Source organism: Leptinotarsa decemlineata, unplaced genomic scaffold (genome assembly GCF_025532065.1).
Source record: "Leptinotarsa decemlineata unplaced genomic scaffold, Ldec_3_MD MMD2_tig00000505_RagTag_RagTag, whole genome shotgun sequence".
NCBI classification, from domain to species: Eukaryota; Metazoa; Arthropoda; class Insecta; order Coleoptera; family Chrysomelidae; genus Leptinotarsa; species Leptinotarsa decemlineata.
In genome coordinates, this window is record NW_027412549.1 from 14,300,146 (window position 1) to 14,325,339 (window position 25,194).

The window sequence follows — 25,194 nt, forward strand, 5'->3', positions numbered from 1 at the left end:
ATATATATATATATATATATATATACTGTATATTATTGATCCATAAGGAGCGCCAACGAAACCTCTACAAATTTCATTAAGTATTCCCTATGCCTAGGTTCGATAGTTTTTCTTATAAAAGCATTTTTTTCGAAAAATGGTCGTTTTTCCTATTTCTACGTCATAAACTCGATGAAAAACTTTTTTCAAAGCGAAATCCATTTGACGACTGATAAGAATGTACGAAACATATTTGTGACCGCCAATATTTTTATTTTGTCGAGCTCTAGTAATATTTAGATTCCTATCTGTTTCCTAAATTGAGATATGGAACACCGCGCCACTGTGGCAGGACCCTGTATCTATTATACAGGGTCCTGCCACAGTTCCTGAAGAAATAAAAAATCTAAAACTGCTCTCAAATTAAAAAACCAATTGAGAAAGTATTTAGTGAATTAAATGGAAAATACAGAATTATATGATTTCTTATATGGCCAGAATCATCTGAATATTTTTATATCAAATATGGAAAATTTCATATTTGATCGTTGGTTCATATTGATTATTTTTCTCGTGTTTTTCTATTCCAATCATTTATAATTAAAACCAAATTGTTTCAGTTTTTGATACCTAATAACACTGCCCGTATTTATACCTTGTGTTTTTTCATTATTTTGTTACATTTGTATCGTTAGTTAATACCTAATCATAAATATTCAATGTTTCAATAAAACAATATTGTTATTTTATCATCTGAATGCTTTTAATGTTTTTCTTTCTTTTGCCAATTAAATTTCCCATTACCCATATATTTAAAAACCCGCTGTTATTGGAATGAACCTGAAGGTTATTTTTTACATTCAGTCATTTAATTTAGTTTCTGGGCTAGTACACACAATTGCATTCCTACATAGATTATCTCACAACATAGTCATGATGTAACATGAATGGGAAATACTGATTTTTTTGTGAATTTTGCCAGACAGATGAGAAGAAATACAAATAATTGTATAAGAATTGAGATTAGACGATCAATTCTATTCTTTCTTGTGCATTAATTATTAATAGAGATTGAAGGTTGCGAATACCAAGCTTGCAACCAGTACTTGAAAAACTAGTGAGAATTGTTCTTGAGTTGATTTTCGATATAGATGAATAACATTAATTTACAATATCTCTTTTTAGCAGAAGTCTCTAGAAGATTTCTGTGAATTTATTATAGTACATCAAACAGACAGACAGACAGACATCATCTGGTTGGCGGTTACGATGATTTTGAGTTGAAATATTTTCGTCAATCGAAAAACACTTGATACAAAATAAAAAACAACATATTTTTTAGGAAAATTGTAATGAAAATAATATTTTTTGTACTGTTGAGTAATCATTCTATTATTACGTTTTCAAGTTTTCGGATATACCCTTCGTGTTATATTGAAACTAGCGATTCGCGCGTGTGCAATGCTGGTACTGAATTCGGGAAAATTCGAGGGCATGGAGAAAAAGCGATGAAAAGATAATTTTGTTTTATGGACGCGCCTCTTTTCCCGCGGCTGGCGCCCCAGTTGGAATATTCGAAAGTCCTTTCTTATTGCACATCTACAATATAAAACGAACCTACAAATACAGTGCTACGGAGAAACAGTGATGAGAAAGTAATTTTCATATGTAAACGCGTCCCTTTCACTCCCAAGGGGGGCACCCCAGTTGGAATATTTCAGAATCCTTTCTTAGTGCGCATCTTAGATCTAGAAAGCACATAGATACCAAATTTTAGTTTCCTAGGATTTACCGGTACAGACATAGAGTATGAATGTTATTTTCGTATGTAAACGCGCCTCTTTTACACCCACGGGAGACGCCCCAATCAAAATAATTAAAAATCCTTTCTTAGTGTGCATCTAAGACCTAAGAAGCACCTATGTACCAAATTTTAGCTTCCTAGGAATTACCAGTACGGACTTACCAGTATGAATGGTAATTTTCAAATGTAAACGCCCCCCTTTTACCGCCACAAGGTTTCCATAGTCAAAATATTCAAAAATCCTTCCTCAAGTGCGCATCTGAGACCTAAGAAACACCAATATACCAAATTTTAGCTTCCTGGGACTCACCAGTATGAATGGTAAATTTCATATGTAAACGCTCCCCTTTTACCCCCACCAAAGACGCCCCAGTTGGAATATAAATAATCCTTTTTTAATGCTCATCTAACACCTAAGAAGCACCTATGTACCAAATTTTAGCTTCCCAGGACTTACCAGTACGAACTTAACAGTATGAAGGATAATTTTCATATGTAAACGCGTCTTTTTCACTCCCACGGGGGCACCCCAGTTGGAATATTTCAAAATACATTCTTAGTGCGCATCTTAGATCTAGAAAGCACCTATATACCAAATTTCAGCATCCAATGATTTACCGGTACGGACATACAGTTTGAATGTTATTTTCATATGTAAACGTGCCTCTTTTACACCTACGGGAGACGCCCCAGTCAAAATAATCAAAAATTCTTTCTTAGTGTGCATCTAAGACCTAAGAAGCACCTATGTACCAAATTTTAGCTTCCTAGGAATTACCAGTACGGATTTACCAGTATGAATGGTAATTTTCATATGTAAACGCTCCCCTTTTACCCCCACGGAAGACGCCCCAGTTGGAATATAAAAAAATACTTTTTGATGCTCACCTAACACCTAAGAAGCACCTATGTACGAAATTTTAGCTTCCTAGGAATTACCAGTAGGGACTTACCAGTATGAATGGTGATTTTCATATGTAAACGCTCCCCTTTTACCCCCACGGAAGACGCCCCAGTTGGAATATAAAAAAATCCTTTTTTAATGCTCATCTAACACCTAAGAAGCACCTATGTACCAAATTTTAACTTCCTAGGAATTACCAGTACGGACTTACCAGTATGAATGGTAATTTTCATATGTAAACGCCCCCCTTTTACCTCCACAGGGTTTCCATAGTCAAAATATTCAAAAATCCTTCCTTAAGTGCGCATCTAAGACCTAAGAAACACCAATATACCAAATTTTAGCTTCCTGGGACTTACCAGTACGGACTCACCAGTATGAATGGTCATTTTCATATGTAAACGCTCCCCTTTTACCCCCACGGAAGACGCCCCAGTTGGAATATAAAAAAATAATTTTTTGATGCTCATCTAACACCTAAGAAGCACCTATGCACCAAATTTTAGCTTCCTAGAACTTACCAGTACGGACTTACCAGTATGAAGGATAATTTTCATATGTAAACGCGTCCCTTTCACTTCCACGGGGGCACCCCAGTTGGAATATTTCAAAATCCTTTTTTAGTGCGCATCTTAGATCTAGAAAGCACCTATATACCAAATTTTAGTTTCTTAGGACTTACCAGTACGGACATACAGTATGAATGTTATTTTCATATGTAAACGCCCCCCTTTTACCCCCACAGGGTTTCCATGGTCAAAATATACAAAAATTATTCCTTAGTGCGCATCTAAGACCTAAGAAGCACCAATATACCAAATTGTAACTTCCTAGGACTCACCAGTATGAATGATAATTTTCATATGTGAACGCCCCCTTTTACCCCCACGGGGGTGCGCATCTAAGATCTAAGAACCACCTAGATACCTTCCTTATTTTGGCTTCCTAGGACTACCAGTACGTAGAAACAGCGATGAATGAATGAGTTACTTTTGCATTTATAAGTATAGGTGTGACTCATTTTTTATGAGCTATTGTCATGTTACATCAACTATAAACAAATGTTTTTCAACTGGTATCAGAATATGTGAACGGTGTAGGTAATTCACTATCCACAGCTGAAAAATACCTTTCAGACTACAATAACAATTATTTGAGGTTAATTATATTCGATTATCAGTTTAAAATGTATTTAAATTATTTTGAGCTTTTTTATTGTGGAGAATCGAGTCAACAAAATAATAAACATTTGTCAAGGTTTCGTTATGAATTAGAATGAGTGTTTCGATAAAAAACTCGTTATATTCATTGGAAATTTTTGTGATTCAATAGAATAAACAGAATCAATTATACCAAAAAAAAAATCAAGATAAACATTAGCAGTAATAACTATTCCAATTGATTTCGAGTTCTTTCCATTTTGAGAAATCCGTCGATTGAAACGATATGAAAAGTAGCAACTAGGGAAGGAATAATCAAAGAGCAGAAATCGATGGTAATGATTATTCCATATCGGAATCGTAGCAAAAATCGCAGCTTTTGACTACACTAGAAAGTCATAGGAAAGTCGTGTATCCCTTTCAGTAGACAGAAAATATAAACGGGGAACGTCAAAGTAATGTCAATAATTTGTTAGCACTTGTTCTTTAACAGAAATATTGGATAGGCTTCACCCACCGATTTTGCAAAAAAAAGTGGGTGACTGACGTATTTTGACGTTTAGATAATGATCTGAACACTCTGCCTCTTTTCCAGAGTTACTTACCTCAGCAGCAGCCGCTAATTTATTTCCCTGATTACAAGGTTCTAGATTGTCAACTTCTGGAAATATTTTAGCGTCAACTGAACTGGGTTGAATTTGGGATGATCCAATATCGCAAATTGGGAAGGCGAGTTAACGTTAATTACCTACACTGAATAGCTATTCTGGCGAGTTATGTTTTCTTCGAAGTTATTTATGACAATTACATAATTCAAAAAATGCCATTCACATGTGTGTTACAGATCAAGAGGTTAATGCTGGTCATTGGTTATAATAGGTATGACAGAAAATGACTTCACGGACATTACATACAGTGTGACTCATTTTTAATGGAAACTCCCCCCTAAAATTTGAAGTTGTAAATCGATTTTAAAATTTTTTTTTTCAAATGTCAAGTACTAAAAGGTCTACCTTGGGATAAAATTTGAAATGTTTATCAAAGTTTCAGGGCATACTACGATATTTTTTCTTAGTCGAAAATCGGGATTTTTTATTAGCGATTATTTTTATTGAAAAATATCACTACGCCACTGGATTCAGAGTGCCTCTAAATAGGTGTGACCAAAATTTCATGAAAATATATTAATTATTAACAAAGTTATGACAACTCAAAAATTCGAAAACTCACACAGCTCACAGTCACAATATATAATTTTTTTAATGATTTCAACAGTAAAGTGCCGCTAGATGAAAGAAAAAACAAATAGCGTAAATATTTTTAATGAAAATAACGGAATTACATTCACACAATTCAACTAACAATGAAGCAAAAAATTTCAATAAACGTAACTAATAACTAATTATTGAAATGTTTCGATTCAGTGCAACAATTAATTCAAACTCATATTCTAGAAGTCTCTACTAATCCACGACGTATTTCGATACATGTGTCGTAGCGCTTACGAATGTTTCTGATTACGTTCCTTAGTTCTTGAGGGCTAATATCTGCACATACCTGTCGAATTCTTGCAGAAAGTTCATTTCTATCTCTTGAGCGGTTTTTGTAAACCTTTTGTGTGAGAAGTCCCCAGAGAAAAAAGTCCAAAACTGTAAGGTCTGGAGATCTGGGTGGCCACTCTATAAACGGACTACTACGGCCTATCCATCGGTTTGGAAAATGTTCGTTAAGCCATTGCCTCACAGCTCTGGCATAATGAACTGAACACCCATCTAACTGGACAATTAAATTTGATCGTTCATTGATTGGCAGCTCGTGAATAACATCCCAAAATTCTGTGTTTAAAAATTCTAGAAACCTCTGCGCATTAATGTTTTCCTTAAAAAAGAAAGGACCAATAATTCGTTCGTTCAATATCCCACACCAGACGTTGATTTTTTGAGAATACTGGCTTTTACAGTTTATTACCCAGTTAGGATTATCCGCTGCCCAATAGCGACAATTCTGTGATGACACTACTCCATTTGTAGTGAAAGTGGCTTCGTCGGTATATAAAATATTTTTCAGGAAATATTTCAGGCGTTTTGCTTCGTCGCCTTCTTGAAGTGTGTGTAAAAATTTTGGCTTGAAAGGTTTGATATTCTTCGCCTTGAGACATCTCCGAATAGTTTCTCGTGGAATATTCAAATCTAAAGTGGCATTCCTTATACTGGCATTAGGATTATTTCCAAAATAATCTAAAATGATTTGATCATTCCTGTCATTCCTGTTTCGTCTTTGTACAGGATTACTTTTTAACATCAATTTTGATACTGCACCAGTTTCATTGAATATTTAATTAATTTTATTTACCGTACCGCAGCTAATTCGAGGACGATCTGGATGTCTCTCATTAAATACTCTACAAACCTCTCCAGCACTTCTAACGTCATCTCCCGAAAGGCGTACAATTTCAATTTTCTCCCTTACGCTCAATCTTGCAGCCATGACACAAAATAATTCGAAGAACTGTAAGATGAATATTGTTGACAATAGTACAATAAAATCTTTCACAAGTGCCACACTGTAATATCTAAGATTTGAATTGAAATATTAGGTCTTAGTTTTAGTTAATTTGCGTAAAAACTTATTTTCATTAAAAATATTTACGCTATTTGTTTTTTTTTCCATCTGGCGGCACTTTATTGTTGAAATCACAAAAAACATATTCTCATGGCTATATCTGTTGATATAGGGTGTTTTTGTGACTGTTAGCTGTGTGAGTTTTCGAATTTTTGAGTTGTCATAACTTTGTTAATAATGAATATTTTTTCATGAAATTTTGGTCAGAGGCACTCTGAATCCAGTGGCGTAGTGATTTTTTCAATAAAAAAGCTAATAAAAAATCCAGATTTTCGACTAAGAAAAAATATCGTAATATGCCCTGAAACTTTAATAAACATTTCAAATTTTGTCCCAAGGTAGACCTTTTAGTACTTGACATTTCAAAAAAAAATATCAAAATCGGTTTACAACTTCAAGTTTTAGGGGGGTGTTTCCATTAAAAATGGGTCACACTGTATAAAAACATGAACAGATTAGGTGAATAATTTTATAATATTATACGAAAATTACTTTTCCCTATTTAGTTTGTACTCCAAACGTTCGCTATGGAATTGAAACAGATATCATTCACAAGATTCTTACACAATATATGAGGTAAATAAGGTAAATGCTCAAATTACGCCTCTTCACTCAAAGGCATTTTGTTAAAATTGTTGACACGTATCAATTGCTGTATTTGTGCCACGTGCCAGTGTAATGTTCGATGTAAATAGTTCCAATGTACATTCAGATTATAACGACAAAGATCCACATTATTTGTTGCACAATTGCCCATATTTCATCCTTCTAGATGAAAGTCGATGGCAACAATTGAATTACTAAAATACGGGAAAACTTATGGATTGATGGGACTTTGTGCATTTTCTCTTTTCTCTGCATCACTAACAGGTAAGTTTTTTTGTCTTCAACCAGAGTGTTTTCTCTTGGGAAGGAATCCAAGCATTGCAACAATCTCAATTGGCCAGTTCTTTGTTTAATTGACCAACGAAATTGTCTACAATCTTAAAATTGTACATCCTCAAATATCTCAGCCAATGAACATTGAGAAATGGAATTTTCTATGTTTTATACCACCATACAAGTGGTATGAAAGTAATTAATTTAGACGAATCGCTTGAAAGTTGTCACGATAAGATTAACTTGACGCGACGCAGTAAGCCATTATGCGTCGCGTCTACTGTAAGACGACGGGGGGCGATCTCAGTAATGAAGCGCCATCGCTAAGAACGCGACCCGAACCCGGGCAGACGAGTGAGGGCAGACGTCGTTGCGAAATTTCTTTATAGGTAACATAACTAGATTCTCGAAGCTATTTATTACTCACTGCAGTTGGCATATTTTTTAGTTACTGTATTTTTGAAGTAAAAATATAAATTAATAGCTGTTGCCCGCGGCTTCGTCCGCGTAGAATTTGGTTTGTGACATTAAGTTTCCTGACATACTATTTTAAACAAATAGCTACAATATTTTTTATCAACCCAAAACTTCAGCTTCAAAACTGACGACATTCAGTATTTCTTCCCCCTAGGTGGGGGTGGAAACTCTTGATTCTCTTTCTTGATGATTATTTACTCTATACAAAGAACCTACCTGCATATTTCAAGATTCTAGGTTCAGTAGCTTCGGCTGTACGTAAATATAGGAGTGTCAGTCAATCAATAGGTATCTACAGTACTAGCTGTTACCTGCTGTTTTATCCTCATTACCGTGGAAATCTACTATGTGTTATTCCAGGTCATGATCTATCTATATACCAACTTACATTATTTGATTCCGTTGAGCTGTTTAGGCGTTGAAAAGTAAAATACGTAAATACATACATTACATTCATCCATTCTCATAAACTTTACGCATATATAATATTACTAGGTGTAGATAAAATAAGATATATATTTCATCTTTTTAGGTACACATGGTATACATAAGACAGGTCAATATAAACAAAACATAAAAGCTGAAAAGCGAAGATAATTGTAGAAAAATATAAAATACATACAGCCACATTTATTTTAAAAGTAATATAACAAAAAAAAACATAACTCACTTTTCTTTATGATTTAAAATTTCCCTAAGTGAATAAAAATTGTTTTCCAATAAAAATGTCTTTAATCGTTTTTTAAACTTTTTGTGATCGGGAATATCTTTAATTTTTCCTGGAATGTGGTTGAAAGCCATTGCTCCGGCATATCTTGGCGATTTTTTGTATTCTGAAAGATTACATTTTCTAAGATGAATTTCATGGTTTTGTCTAGTGGGGTAATCGTGTATTTCGCGAGATCTAGTGAATGAAGACAAATTTGAGTGGATGTAAGACAGTAATTTATAAAGATAGATACCAAATACCGTCAGAATTTTATTTTTAAAGAAGACTTCTCTACATGATTCGTTGTATTTTAGATCGAAAATTAATCTTACAAATCTTTTTTGGATAACAAAAACTCTTTCTACTTCCACTGATTGTCCCCAAACCATTATGTTCATAAACAGAGTTGAATAAACGAGAGAATAATATTATCAATGTATTGCATTATAATCCTTTCAGTGTTTTTTGCCGACGCTATTCGTTATTGTGTAACTGGGTACCTTTTGATTGACTGACACTCTTATATTAACGTTCAGCCGAAGCTACTGATCCGATAATCTTGAAATATGCAGGAATTTCCACCCCAAGGGGTTTAAACATTTTAATGAACTTCATCAGTTCTGAAGTTAGAAATCTGAAGTTTGGGTTAATGAAAAAATATTTTAACTATTTGTTTGAAATGGTCTGTCACGAAACTTAATGTGATAGTACTTATGATGTACTGGTTGGAACCTTTGGTGTAGTAATGAATATTACTGGAGTTTTTTTCCAACGTCAAATCGTTTTTTTTTTACACCTCGACACGTGCTTCGATCAATTCATCCAAAATTGTGTCATATTGTTGTTTGTGTATTTCATGATACTTATTTTTTTTACATCTCTTTTACGAGAAACAAAATTTCATGTAAAATCTAGTTGCATGTGAAATTTATTTTTGACAAAATGATAGTCTACTTGTCTACAAGAAAATATTTTGTTGATTCAAATACTGAATTTATTATTATAGCAATTATTGTGCGCATTTGTAAGTTATTTTGAAGGTAAGTGCGTGGAATAATAAAAAAAAATTATAACTTCGAGCGAGTACGGTCCATTTATTCTGCAATTTCTCATGGACTTCTAAAATACAAATCATGAAATTATGAACAACTTAAAACACTTATTTTGGACAAGAAAATCTCCAGTAAATCAATGATTTCCCGAGATTTTCCAAAATAAGAGTACCTTACTCCTGTCTCAAAATCAAATATTTGAAGGCTCCTCGTATATTACGTGTGTTTTACTGTATTTTGTAGGTGCATGTTTAGTTTTAGGGGATGCACAAACTTTTATCAAGAATAACTTTTTGTCGAAAAACCCTTAATAAATAAGTTTCCCATATGGTGTATACTTTTGGGATGACACTGTAGAAGTATTTGTTTCGAAAAGATTTATTTTTATGTAATTCAATGTTTATATGAAAGTAGCTGTTTCAGGAGGGCTTTTTCTCCAGTTTGTGCCTGGAAGTTACTTCTTTGCTTGATCTACACATCTATGTATAGAGTTACTTCCTTTAAAATTGATTGCTTCCTTCTTTTCTTTGGAAGATTCTCACATTTTTTTGTATCAAGATTGAGTAGTAGAAAGCTAAAAGCTTTATTTTTGTTCGCACTATTATTAAAACACACCAACAGAACACTGAACCATTTTGATTTCGAAAATAGAACGTTGACTGCCTTTTCGAATGAAGTAAATTCTACGAATACGGAATCACGACTAACACGCTTCGATTCATCTTACCATAAGTTTACCATACTTCAGTCATCACTCGGCGATTTGGGTGCTTATTTCCTTGGTTCATTGCGACAATCGCAACTAGGTCGGATGACGTCAGCTATCAATCATTCTGTGCTGTAATACGCAAAATTCAACGCTCTATTTCTCAGTCCATTCATTGATACATTTTCCAAGTCTTCTCATTGATTTCACTGTTTCGTTTCATATTTCGAATTCAATTAGATTGATCTGGCATCAACAACATCATGAAACTTCTTCGTTTCCCCGTTTCTGCAGAAAACTTTGACCGGTTTTCTACTTTCCTCAGATAATTGAACGCCAAAAGAAAGAGTTGATGAACAAAAAGTTTAATAATTCACCTGATTACACCACTCACCGATTCTTGTATTACAAATACGAAACTATCAGTATTGTACTTTTGTACTATGAAACATCTACCATAGAAATACAGTGTTTAATAATAAGAAACAAGTTTCAAATAACATATTGTATAATATATAAGTAATACATGATGTTTATATGTCATACTTGTTACGAAAACAATGGACTGTTCTCGAAATTTCTTAAAAGAGCACGTACAACTACAGGGTGTGCATACATAGGAAGTGTGTCCAGGTTTCTCTTGATGAAGTCCAGAACTTTTTGCTCAATTATTTTGGGATAGGCGTAGGTGGTGAATTTCTCTTCAATCAGGTCTTTTGCATCCTCCGACAACTGGAATCAGTGAGACTGAATTGAGGAAAAAGTAGTCGGCACCGTACTTGAAATGTTCCCAATAAAAAAAGTTGCAATATAACGTCGTAAAAGCGAATTGTTCAAGTTTATCAGCTGGATAAATTACACAAGAGAACATTATTAAATTTTTGTTTACAAATTGTAGGTCGCTGATTTCAAATCTACCCTCCCTTTTTACCAACAACTCTAGTTTTTGAGATACAGCTTTTGAACATATTTTGACAAATTCATTGTTACAATGTCTACATCGAGGAATATCTGTAAAAACGATCTCAACTATTTCTGTAACGTCTGTGGTGAATATACATTCAAAAATTGTAGTCTTCCTCGCTGTCGGTGTTCTTGTCCTTCTCATTTTCTATATATTCCTCTCGAGCTGATACCTTAATGTTTATCCATAAATGAGTCTCATCGCTGAAGATGATTAGAGTCAGTTACCAACTACTCCAGAGCCCATTCAGCGAATACACGTCGTTGTCTATGGTCGTTTACCTTCAGTTACTGGGTCAGTTGAATTTTGTACGGGTGCAGGCCCCAGTCACGACCCAAATTTCGCCAAGTTGTGGTCTGCGAAAGGCCGAGTTCTTGTGAGCGACTGTCTCGGATTCTCCTGCACACTCCCACAGACACCACATTGAGGATAGTTCTCCTGGTAGGACAATTATGGGGATCGTAAAATGGGCGAAGCGCGCGGTACGTTGCCCGATCAGAACACCTATTTTCATAGAATAATTTTATCATTTACACGTGTAATGGTGATTTGACAAAACAGACTGAATAAACGACAACTTATTTGATAGATATACCTTCAACAAAATGGTCGTCGTCAATTGTCAAAGTTTGGAAGTCCCGGTGTAACTTTTTGTTCAAAAGTTGGCTTTTCACAAACTGTAGAACAGTTTTTGAAACGAAACTAATATCTAGCCTTTTTAACTCACCTCTCGCCACTTATGCTGTTTATATAGGGTGATAAGATCGTTTATAAGCGATTGTCCACCAATGCCCTAGAAAAAAATTGAAATTATTTCACTTTTTGTTTCGTTACTACATCTAACAAGACCAAATTGAACAACTACACCATACGTTTCAAGATGTAATTACTATGGCGTGCTTCGACAAGAGTTTTGAGTTGGGCTGTGTAAATGATCACTCCGGAAATGCAGACAGCCCTATTTTGTTCAGAGGTCTTCTAAATGAACAATGTTCAGTGATAGTCAACTTGTGAAAACCAAAAAAAAAATTAGATTTGTCATCCTTACATAAATTCAAATTATGTACGTTCATTTATTTGGCCAAAAATAAGCTCAAACATTCAAATTTGACTTTCAAAATCGATGGTGACCAAGACAAGCATTACACAAGATATTCAGGCAATCTGAAATTAATGAAAATGAAAACAAACATTGGGAAAAATTCGATTTATTAAGAAGGTATCAAATTTTACAATGAGCTACCGAAGGCTTTAAAAAAATTAACAAAAAACATTCCGGATTGATTTGAACAAATATTTTTATTTTGTATAGATATATTATCTGATGAGTACATTCATGTTCATGTTATAATCATATTCAAACATATATGTATGTATGTATGTATGTGTATACATGAAAGTTTTCATGTATTACTCTCAGGTCAAACTTTTTTCTCCGCCTATGAAAAATATGAACGAGGTGTCATCCGATTCAGAATAGCTTATAGATGATTTTTGAAAGAATTCAAGTGCCGTTTGCCGTTTGCAAAAGTTATAAACAATCAAATTAAAAAAATTGGCTTAATTTTTTTGCAAATATCTCAAAAACTATTTGTTTTTATTCAAATTTGAAAAATGATTCAAAAAGAGGACGACATTTTCTAAAAAAGTCCTACTTTTTGGAAGTGCAAGACTAATATTTATAATTTCACTAGAGGGTTGAAAAAACACCCTGAAACGAGTATTTTAGCTTGAGTAAGAGACGCCCATTTTGGACCTTTGAAGAAAAAATATGATTTCAGCCTATTAAATATCAAAATTTAGAATTGAAAAAATTCAGACACTACTGAATAAATGAATGAATAATACTCCGTGGTCAAAAAATTTTTATCGTGACTTTCCAGTCAATTATGCATTAGGTAATTAACACTTTTTTTCTACTCAAACAGGAACATTGCAAGTGCTCATAACAAATCTGAATAGAATAAATTCACGTTGGAAAAATGAAAAAAATGTCATTTTAAAATTTGTTTTCAACAATTTACTTATCAAAAAGCTTCTTTAATAATTGAAAATAACTTTTCTTCTGATATTACTATTGATTCGTTTTTTGTGATCAGTAGCTACATGAAAATGATTTTTTGAATTTTCATATACTATTTTTTTCAAAATTGTTATGAATATATACGTTCTTGTGATGCACTGTTTGGAACGTTTGGTGTAGTAATGAATATTGGAGTTTTTTTCGATCACCGAGTGATCATCTTCATGGAAATCAGTAGGGAAGTATCGTCTGCATAAATAGTCATCTCACTATCCGGAAAGGAATTTGCGATTTCATTTATGTACAAAATAAAAAGAACTGGACCCAAAATAGATCCTTGTGGAACACCTATATTAATCTCCATCCTGGATTACTGTAGGTCGACCACTTCGGGACTCATCTTCGAGACTAAAATTTTTATAACGAAATTTCGTAAACAAATGTTAATCAACACCATCATTGCCAAATGCCTGTTGAATTTTTCGGGCTGTTTCAGCAGCGCTTTGGTTTAATTTGAATTCGTAGAGAAAAATTGACAAATGCATAGCATCAATGAGTACAAAATTCTCTATTGATTAGTATATATCACGACACAGTAGAATAAATATTTATTGAGATATGAAGCTACAAAAACACATAACATTGAAACTGACAAAACTGTGAAAGAACCAAATATTTACTAGTTGTAAGAAAGAAATAGTGAACACATAAAAGCAATTCAACTTAACTCCAACTTATGAAAAACTAGTTATTTGATTATACATACGAAACCAGTTTTGTCGCTTATTGTCAACATTTTGACAGAATTACTCGTTGAAAACAGCGATTATAACATGATAGCGATGAATGTAATTATTAATTCATGATCATTCAAGGTTATTCATTTCGATCTACGTCTCTGACTCCAGGATTATTATGTAACTCAATTGGAGATGGATTTTTAATATAAATATTGATATAAAATAAATAACCGATCGAAATGTTTTCTTGAATGATTTGTAAATTTCAAGAATTTTACCTGCTTATTATAATGAGCATTATTGCTTTCGGTAGGTCCTAATTTCACTACACAAGTCGAATAATTAGTTCAGCATCAAAATTGGGTGATCGGAATTGGATGAAGTCGACGAACTCCGTTTCTGAAGTCGACGAACGCCGTTTCTGCCTGGTCCTGATTGGCAAGGTTCTACCGGTGAAACAAAGTTATCGAAGATAGTAGTTGGTTGGCGAAAGGTCTGGAGAGTATGGTGGGTGAACTTCGACGCTCAATTCGTTCAATATTCGGACGGTGATTTGTTAAACGTGCTGATCGGGCCCCTTTGCCTGAACAGTGCCGGCTGCTGCCGACGCAATTGTCGATACATTTCGTCGATTTCCTCACAATAGGACTTTGCTGTGAGCGACGGGAGTTCGACTGCCGCGGATTCTCCTGCACACTCTCACAGACACTAGGCAGTACTTTCGTTTCGTCAACGTACGGGTGTTGGTCGATCGTTTACTGAACCAGTGAACCAAAATTATCCACCACATTGTGAATAGTTCTCTCGGTAGGACGATTATGGTGACAGTAAAATGGGCAATGCGCGCGGTAGGTTGCTCGAACAGAACACCAATTTTGATATAACAATTTTATTATTTGTTGTTGACGATTTGGCGAAACAGACGGAATTGATGACAGATGGCAGATGTAGCTTCAATAAGACGACCGTTATGAATTGTCGTTCGGACGTCCCTGTTGGACGACCCTATACCATTCATATATAAAATAGGTTATTTATCCGATACGACCTCGTAGTAGAATGGTGGAACAATTCTTTCTTATCAGAAAGAATATCTGGTTCTTTTTTAGCATAATTATTAGCCCCAATCAACATGGTTTCATGAAAGGATGTTCAACCACCACGAATCTTGTAACAAGCACTCAATGTATTGCAGAGGGTATTGATTGTCAGTCTCAGACTGATGTCATCTACACTGATTTTTCTAAAGCATTCGACAGATTTGATCAAAGTATCCTGCTCAACAAGCTTTCGACTTATGGATTATCCAATGACTTAATTACACTTAGCAGCTTATCGCACGTATGGATTCTTAGTTAGAAATACAAAAGACTTCGAAAAAGCTTCAACATTGAAATTATTTTATTTCACTTTTGTTCGATCAGGCTGGAATATGCTTGTGTCGTGTGGAGTTCCTACTATCAGGTTCATATAAATCAACTAGAAGCCCTTCCTGGTGCTGGTGGTGGTAATTCAGGATACATTTGGTTGAATTTTCTACAAGTTCTGACAATGATTTGATCACTTTGTTCATGTGTATAACAAATAATTTCATAAGAACTTCGTTTGAATAATCGATATTTACATTCATTTTGGAAGATGATTCGAAACACCGTCGATAACTCTTTGTAAATTACTTATAAAAGTAACCGAACTGCTAGGTATAAGCTTGATAATTCCACTGCTACCTAAATTCAAATTGTAAAAAAAATAATGTTTCTAGAAGAAGCGACTTTATTGAGAAAACTTGACGATTTGGGTACAGGGACATGATATATCATCTTGAAGCATTTTTCACCATCTTTCAATTTACTGAGTAATATAGAGGGGGTTTAATTTGAAAAAATGAACTTTTGACTACTTTTATGTACAATGGAAATAATAGTAATTTTAGCACGCCCTGTATGATGTGGAGTCGATTTCTTGGTGTTATTTGAATATTTCGAGTTTGTCCAAAGTATCATCAAAATATCAACTTTTCATCAATTGAGAGTACTGATGTACTTAATTTCAATTAAGGCTATGTTTTGGACTATATTAATCACAATTTATTTTTTATCTCGAGAACAGATAGAGATAGTTATAGGACATTATTAACAAAAAAGTATTAAAATACCAGAACGATTCCAAAAATGTTAATATACGGGGTGTTCCATTTAAAAAAATAAAGTTGCTAGGACTTTTTGATGGAAGTGGCAACAACGCCTCAATGCTGAAAATATATTAGATCTATAGAACAGGTGAGGAAATGTGAGAGGTGAAATTTTCAGAAAAATCATGCTTTACGTTTTCCAGAAACGTCTAACCTACCATCGACCGTGAGTCACGCTGTATTTCATGTATTCAACATATAAATCATGATAATCAGTATATCATCACTGAACAGTTTTATATCTCGATAGTAAAATAATAAACGGAATTTTACTCACCACAGTGGATGTCATTAGCATGTTCAACTCATCTAGCAAATAATTGAACTTATCATGGTAGAGAGCATAAGTCCAAGGTTCCTTGAAGAATTCGAATAAGTCTGTTATCAACACCATTTCAAATCTAAGTGTTATATTGTTTAACAACCTTTCATGCTTCCCCCATAAGCAGTGTATATTGTAGATATCAATGGGCTGAAAATAAGAATAATGTTCTGTTGTAGTTGTATAAAGAAATTTTTATTATCGATAGTTGAAAAGATAAGTTTAAATGTACCTGATGTTTCTTAAAGTTTGCCATGAAATATAACTGAATTTTCTGAAATCTCCATATATGTTTATGCCAAAAAGTCTATGTCAAATGATTTAAGAGATCCGATTGAATTCCATATTGAAAATATCAAATACTCTCCAAACAGAGAATTGAATTGGAAATACTCACAGTTTTAGTTAGACATGTAATCGTTTCTACTCGGCTGAATTCATTCAAATGGAGCTGAAAGTATCCTTGTTTGCTTATATTCCTGCAGTTTCCCGTAATCAGAACTTGGCCCTAAATGAAGTACAAACTTTTATTGAGTCGTGACGAGTACGATTTGCTCACGTAGTTCTCCATCGATATTGCAGTTTCCAGAGGTATTCGTCTCCCCGGTTTGATTACAGAAAAGTAAAATAATCCACCCGGTAATCTGCAATACCTCATAATGGGCTGAACGTATCGTTGCACGAGGGATTCTCCTCTCTCGATATGGAAATTCCATCCCGCTTCTCGTCTATCGTATTGCGATTTCTGTAGTAATAATGGCCAGTAAACAAAACTATATTTTTAATTATAATCATTGCAAGGAAATTCATTGTAAATATCAGTAAGCTCCTGAAAAATGTAAAAGAAAATACTTAGCTAGAAATGTAATCGAAGGATATCAAAAAATTTCCCCAAATGATAACAAGCATAAGTCAGCGGAACAAATTCTGAGATTATACGAGGGTGGTCTGGAAAGTTTTCGACCTTGACATGAATATAACAGTACTCGTTAATAAAAGCTAGTGAATTTAGTTGTTAATCTGTTGACAGCTACTCATCAAAGTTTTACCATCTCATACCACAGCGGTCGCCATGGCAAAAATTATGAATTACGGTTTGAACTGCTTGACCATCAGCCTCAAACACCAGATCTAGCCCCAAGCGATTTCTTTTTGTTCCCTCATCTGGAGGACAGAGATTTTGTCGAATGAAGAGGCAATCACCTTCGTGAACAATTAATATGCAGAGAAAAACACCGAGTACTATTTGGACGGGTTACAGAGATGGGAGCATCGCTGGGAGAAGTGTGTACAGTTGAAAAGAGACAATGTTGAAAAATAAAAAAAAAAAGAAACTGAAAAAATGTTGAGTCGACCTCCAGCAGTCTGGAACTGATGATCGGTCTCCAGAGATTCGGCTACTCAAAACTTGTCTAGATTTTTACTTCCCTCAATACAACCATTACAAGGAAAAACATCGTCTTTTGTGAAGAATTCAAGGCATTTTGTCGAACTACTAGGGTCAATTGAGGTCACACAGGAAGATCAACTAATTAGTTTCGACGTGGAAAGCCTTTACACCAACGTTCCGGTCGAAGAAGCACTCCAAATCATACAGAGAAAGCTATCCGAAGACGGGAACCTGAAAGAGAGAACGAATCTACCTATAGAAGTAATTATGGAATTACTAGGATGCTGTGTACGAAACTGTTATTTCCAACTGGAGGACGAATTCTTTACAAAAGATGAGGGACTGCCAATGAGATCGCCACTTTCACCAGTTATAGCCAACATATATATGGAGTGGTTTGAAACTCTGGCCATTGAAGAAGCCCACAAGAAACCTCGAGTCTGGTTGAGATATGTTCACGACACCTTCATAATATGGAACCATGGGAATACTGAAATAGACGCCTTCCTGAAACACATCAACAGCGTGAGACCTTCCATCAATTTCACAATGGAGAACGAAATCCACAGCGAATCGCCATTCTTAGAGTTTTGGTGAAGAGGACCGACACTAAGTGGGAAACATCTGAATACCGAAACCCCACTCATACGGGACAGTATCTGAACCACGAATCCAACCAACATCAATCGACTAAAAGGGGAATCATCAAGACTCTATTAGATCGTACTTTTGGGCTCTGTAACACGAAGGAAGGTCTCGAGAAGGAACTAGACATCATCAAAAATGATCTTCAACGGAATGGCTACTCCAAAGCGATGGTAGAAAAGACTATGGTTAGAAGACAGCAGGAGCCTCGCAAGGAAGAGAAGCCGTCACAACCAGTGCTTGCACTTCCCTACATCAGAGGATTATCGGAGACGATAAGAAGAATTGGTTCTAAGTACAACATCAGAACCTGCTTCAGATCCGGTAACACTATCCGTAGCAGCCTCACGAAAACCAGGCCACCAAATGCGGACTGCGATTCCAAGAATTGCATTTATCGGATACCCTGTGAGTGCGGAAAATCCTATATTGGTGAAACTAAGAGGCCATTGAATGTTCGCATTGCCGAGCACAAGAAACACACACAGCGAGGGGAAACCAGCAAACCAGGAATAGCAGACAATGTTTGGACCCATCAACACAACATCGAGTGGTCCCAAGCTGAGATATTGCACAGAGAGGAACATTGGTTTAGGAGAAAATTCAAGGAAGCCGCATACATGTTGTCTAACAACGTATTCAGCCAAGCCAGCGTAGAAATACGCAACATATGGAAACCCATCATCAAGCGAAAAATGGCCACTCCCGCCAGATCGGTCATCTCCCACGGAACCAGTGAAGCGGAAAATGGAAAGCGGGGATAAGTGAAAGTACTCGAACGACCTATAAATAGTCATCTCTCGGAGGAATCAGTCCAGTCATCACCCTAAGACGATTGTAGATACTAACAATCGAAACGTCGTGAACTAACGTGACTTGGAATCTCTCCACTTTTTATTTTCTTTTTTCATTTTTTTATTTTTATTTATTCAATTGTTCTATTTTTACTTGTATTTTATTTCACTATTATTTCATTTCAGGTTTATTTTGGTTAATATAATTGTTATTTTCAGCTTTTCATTTTCAATTCTTCTTTTTTAGTTGTTTCAGGGATTTCAAATCATTTTATATAGTAGACAATGGAAGTCCGAACTAGTGAAATTCATCATGAAACATTGTCAATCACCTTCAAACAAAAATAAAATATATTTATGATTAAAATATACATATTGGATTTCACAATAATTATTATACATTTTCACGACACTGTTTTTTGGATTACAAATTTCAAAATTTATATTCATTTACACGTTTGTCAAAATGGGTTCTATAATGTTACACACAGTTTATCGACTAACATTGAGGAAATCTAAATTCAGAGATGACATAATAGGCAGAGCATTGTGAGTGAGTTTTCAGTTTTGCTTTAAAAATGGCTATTGGAGTTTCTTTGATAAAGTCTGATAGAAAGTTGAATAATCTGATACCAATAAATTTTTTATTCGTAGAGGTTAATCTATTATTTGGAATAGCGATATGGGATCTCATTCTAGTCAGATAATTGTGTGTATCTCCATTAAGTATGTACAAATGGATGTGCGTTTTTATGTAGAGTTCGTTGTAAATAATTGCTGACGGAAGTGTCAGTATTTTGAACTTAATGAACCATGGTTTACAGCTTTCAGTCTGAGTTATACCGGCCAGAGCTCTAATTGCTCTTTTCTGGATAATGAATATATATCGACTGAGTGTAGCAAGAATGGCCCCAGTTAATTAGACCGTAAGTCATAATACAGTGAAACATTCCACGGTAAGCAGAGATGGTTGCCTCCAAGTTCACTAGGGATTTCATCCGTCTAATTGCAAATATTGCTTTTGATAACTTCCTTTCTAATTGATCTACATGAGGTTTCCAATTTAAATTGGGGTCAATAATATGTCCTAGAAATGTTACGCTCTGAGTGGCAGTATGCTTGGTATTGAAAATAAGTGTCTGAGTCTTGCGTGTATTCAAACTTAGTTCGTTTGCCGCGAACCACTCAGTAGCTTGATTGATGATCGATCCTATCATTTCCTCAATTCTTGTAGAATTCTTTTCGATTCTGGTTGCGAACAAGGTTGTTAATGCGTTTATGCTTTTGGGAAGGTCATTTATATAAATCAAGAACAATATCGGTCCCAAAACGCTTCCTTGTGGAACACTTTTGCGTACTTATTATCAGACTTGAACTGCTCTGATTATTGCAGTTAACTATTTGGGATCTATTTTGAAGGTATGAGGTCATCAGTTTTCTTGCAGAGTCAGAAAATCCGTAGAATTTCAACTTGTCAATTAGTAAAGAGTGATTTACACAGTCAAACGCTTTACAGTAATTGTGAATTGATCCGCCATTTTGTAAAATTTATTGAATTGTATTGTCATCAAAAGCAAATGTATGTACCAAATATCATATCAATCTGTAAACAGGATCTAAATAAACCGGGCGAGCTGAATAAAACCGTTAAAAAATAAGGTGAATGTTTAAATTTCGCTAGCTACATACATCCGATTAGCGATTTGATGATACACTCGTGGTGTAGTGCATAACGAGTACTTGCCACGTGATCGTACGGTATTGTCGAAAAACAATTCATGGCTTCTGCATCACTTGTCACTCACTTGTTTGGCCATTAATAACACTGTAACCATGCTTCAGCCACCGTATTCACCAGATATGTCCCCAGCGACTTTTTCCTGTTCCAAACATCAAAGAGACCCATGAATTCCTGGCACAAGTGTATTATATCTGAGATGCACTAATTTGAAGGGATAAAATAGAAATTGATCGATAAAGGATTATTTTCTGAGCAAAATGATAACTCACTTTATTTTTTAACAGACCCCGTACTTTCTGTTATTGCTTTTTCGAATGAGTTGACTAATTTGTCATCTTCTTAAGCTTTGTAACGAACCCATAAGAATGCCGATCGTGAATAATTGATTTGCTAATGTACAGTATTTTCTAATGTGATCAATTAAGCAACGAAACATTATGACTATTCTACAATCTTTCATATAACGGTAGGTAGTTACAAAACCTAATTACATAAATTACTAATTCTGGTGGAAGGGGAAGATCTTGAGAAAACAATTACATTTCAATATTATTTCTGGGAAACAGACTCATTATCAATATGCTGATTCTTGTCATTTCATGAAAACACGTTTAACAATAAATAAGGTCGACGATATCTGAAAACGCCATCTATGGGATCGACAGAGAAATCAACCTTTGAATATCGAAAATAAACGGGATCTGTAACTATCTACATCTACCATTATAAATATACAGGGCGTTTCAACGAAAACTGGACCACCCCTATACCCCCAGTAACTACCCCCTATTTTTTTCAACAATGGCATGGGTGGTCGAGTGATACATCATTTGACAGGTATTTTGTCCTTCTATTACTCCTGTAATTTTTTTGTAAATTGGTTCACTCGTTATTGAGAAATTGAATGTTGAACGTTTTTTTTAAGAAACAACAGAAAATTAGCTGTTGCTCATTTTATTGAGGGAATCAACAAAAGTAATATCAATGGCAACACAATCAACGGATAAAGTGTTCGAAATGACCTCTGTCTAGTTCCATACACTAATACAGTCTACTTTTGAAAGCGTTCCTTACATTACTGAAGACGTCCGGAGTCAGAAATCGGCATTCCCAAACAGTTTTCTGTCGCAGGTATTCTAGTAGTAAACGTTATGAAGTGGACGACATTGTTAAGTTTTTTCTGCACTGGTAGCTTTTGTTTAATCTAGTTGTCGCAGAACAAAAAGTAGATAGTTAGCCACTGCGAATTATTATTCAGTCATCCTTGTTCACTGGGTTCCAACATGGTTTATTCTACTGAAGAACGAATAGAAATTGTTGCAAGCTATTATCGAAATAATGAATGTGCTGAAGCTGCTGTAAGAATTTATAATACGAATCATCCAGACCACAAGTGAGCCATCAATACATTAAACCAGGGGTCTCCAAACTTTGAAGCCTTCGGGCCATAATGATTTTTGCAGTTTGTTCCAGGAGCCAATTTCTGCCCTTAACTATATTTCTAGACTAGAATAGTTGCAAAGTGCGTGACCTAAGCAAACTTACGCTTTTTTTGCATTTCAATTATTATTGTGTAATGTGACACTTAAGGACATTTGTGGCGAGTACTGGTACTATGTACCTACTATCTTTTTCAGCTACCCGCTAGGTGGCATTAGGCGTAATTAAATATTTGTAATTACCGCATTGGTTCGAGAAAGTTCTGTTTCTAGCTAGTGTATTCCGCTCACCTCGAGATGGCAGTAGTAATTGCATATAAAAAGGCTAGCGGCGCAACTGCGAGTTAGTCTGCGTAGGAAAGGCGAAGGAAGCGAAACTGTCTATTGTGAAATAAAGTAACACCCGTCAATAAAAGTATTTTGATTTGACTTATTGTTCTTATGTGTGATTTATTAGTATGAAAAAGAAGCGAAAAATCGACAGTGAATGCAGAACGTTCCAAGAAAAATGGAACTTTCAGTATTTTGTGATTGAGTCCAGTAATAAGGCGCTATGTTTAATTTGTAATAAAACCATAGCTGTTCTCAAAGACTATAACATTAAACGACACTATGAATCGAAACATCTTCATCTTGGATGGCACTTTACGTGATTTTTCCCAACTGTTTATTGTATTGCAAAAATTCTATTGTTGTTAATTGTATAATTCCAAAAATACCCGCCCATATGTGAATTTCTTATCAAGTACTTGAAAAACTCAGTCATCGAAAATTAATCTCACAATCGCTCATCACAAAAACCAAGCAATTGCGACTGAACGAAAAACGGTTTTCTGATTTCCTGATCAATGTAAAATTTTGTTAAAAGTATTTCAAAAGGTTTCAAGTAATTTTTGAGATCATTGGTTCTTTGGCTGTATACTAACCTTACGAGAAACAAGCATATCTTTAATTTGCAAACCTAGACGTTGGCCAATTTCCATCCTGTTATAATATTTATGTATCATATTGGGTGCGTAATATTTCCTTGAATATTTTGTTAGAGTTCCCGCTCCATAAATATTTGGGTCGTTTGTTCGACACTGATTATCTATGACTAACCGACCTGAGGAAAAAGTACAGAATTTAGAAATGAAAAACAGCTGCGAATCTATTAATAACAAATGATCTACAAACGATGACTGGTAATCAACCGGTGACGACTGTGGATACTAACAATCGAAACGTTGACTTGGAATCTCTTAAGTTTTTATGTATTGTTTTTTCTTTAATTGTTCTATTGTTTTCTTGTATTTTATTTAACTGTAATTTCATTTCTGGGCTTTTTTTGCTCAATATATACAGGGTGTAACATAAGTACATTAAAATATTCAAGTGACGTATTCCTGAGAAAATTTTAAGAACTTGTGTCCGATAATGCTTCGTTTCGGAGATACGGGGTGTTGAAATTGAATTTTTTTGTTCGCTTTTTGAAAATAACTTGCAAAAAATGAGTTATTTGCACGAAATTCGGTACCCGGGGTTTTTTTAACGTGGGAAATCATAATTTCGTATTAATTTTCATGTAACATCTAGAGGACGCTGCGTACGCTGTCATTATTTATTTCAAATTGCCCTAACTTTTTTCACAGTAAACTTTTGGTACTTTTCATGAAAAAACCTAATTCCCACACCTTTTCCAAGTAAAAAAGGTACACTTCCTCAGCAATGCTGGAGGTGATCGTTTTCGAGATATTTACAATTTTCTATATCGATGCATATTACTTTATAGCCAAATTTGATTTAAATAATTTTTGTCACTCTCCGCTTGCGAATTAAGTTCATTGAATCGAGTAGGCTATGAAAGTTTGTTTATAAAAATAGAAGTTTACTGTCACATTTTTAACTATTGATTGACAAATTCACAGTTCGGAGTTCATTAGGTTTTTTTGGTACCATGCCCGACTTTACGAATGCTGAAACGGCTGATATGGTTTTTGCATACGGCTTGGAAATTCAAGCGAGGCAAGACGCATCTACCAGGAAAGGTATCCTCAACGCGTGACTACTTGTGCAGCGACATTTGCGAATCTTTTCCAGCGACTTTCTGAATCTGGAAGCTTTGAAACAAATTCTTCAAAGACAAGTACAAGAAAAATTAGTCAAACTTTAAATGTGAGTCACATGACAGTTTACAGAATTTTAAAGGAACAGCAATTATATCCTTATTAGATTCAGCGTGTTCAGGCACTTAGGTACGCTACGTGATTTCCAACTACGTATCGAATTTGCTCAATGGTTTCAAAGAAAAGTCGAACAACATCCATAAATTTTATCGAAAATTCTCTCACAGATGAGGCACATTTTTCAAGAAATGGTATCATGAACTTCTATAACAACCACATCTGTGCGGAAGATAACCCACATGCGATAACGCAAACTCATTTCCAAGACAGATTCTCTTTTAATGTATGGGTAGGCATAATTGGGGATTATTTAATTGGGCCCTATTGTCTCCCCTTACGTTTGAATGGAGATGCTCACCTACATTTTTGGAACACGAGCTTCCCCAACTCATGGAAGATGTTCCCATTGGCTCCGAAATCACTCTTGGTTTATGCACAATGGAGCTCCTGCTCATTTTATTGTGATACCAAGACATTTTTCAAACGTA

The 25,194-nt window shown here is 34.9% G+C and overlaps 2 protein-coding genes across 2 annotated transcripts in view; one reads left to right on the forward strand and one right to left on the reverse strand.

Annotated features, from left to right (window-relative positions):
- The window catches only part of plx (PTB_TBC1D1_like and TBC domain-containing protein plx), a 160,813-nt gene that overhangs the window by 11,182 nt on the left and 124,437 nt on the right, over positions 1 to 25,194 (forward strand). The gene's annotated exons all lie outside the window — the stretch shown is intronic.
- LOC111504736 (cilia- and flagella-associated protein 61) overlaps positions 10,783 to 25,194 on the reverse strand; it is a 56,531-nt gene continuing 42,119 nt past the window's right edge. Inside the window, exons 12-17 of the mRNA XM_074174026.1 lie at positions 23,468 to 23,646; positions 17,092 to 17,277; positions 16,930 to 17,040; positions 16,488 to 16,682; positions 11,984 to 12,049; positions 10,783 to 11,024 (exon numbers count right to left, since the gene is read on the reverse strand). Of these exons, the coding sequence (XP_074030127.1) occupies positions 10,842 to 11,024; positions 11,984 to 12,049; positions 16,488 to 16,682; positions 16,930 to 17,040; positions 17,092 to 17,277; positions 23,468 to 23,646 (920 nt within the window). The 3' untranslated portion in view covers positions 10,783 to 10,841. The remainder of the gene's footprint in view (positions 11,025 to 11,983; positions 12,050 to 16,487; positions 16,683 to 16,929; positions 17,041 to 17,091; positions 17,278 to 23,467; positions 23,647 to 25,194) is intronic.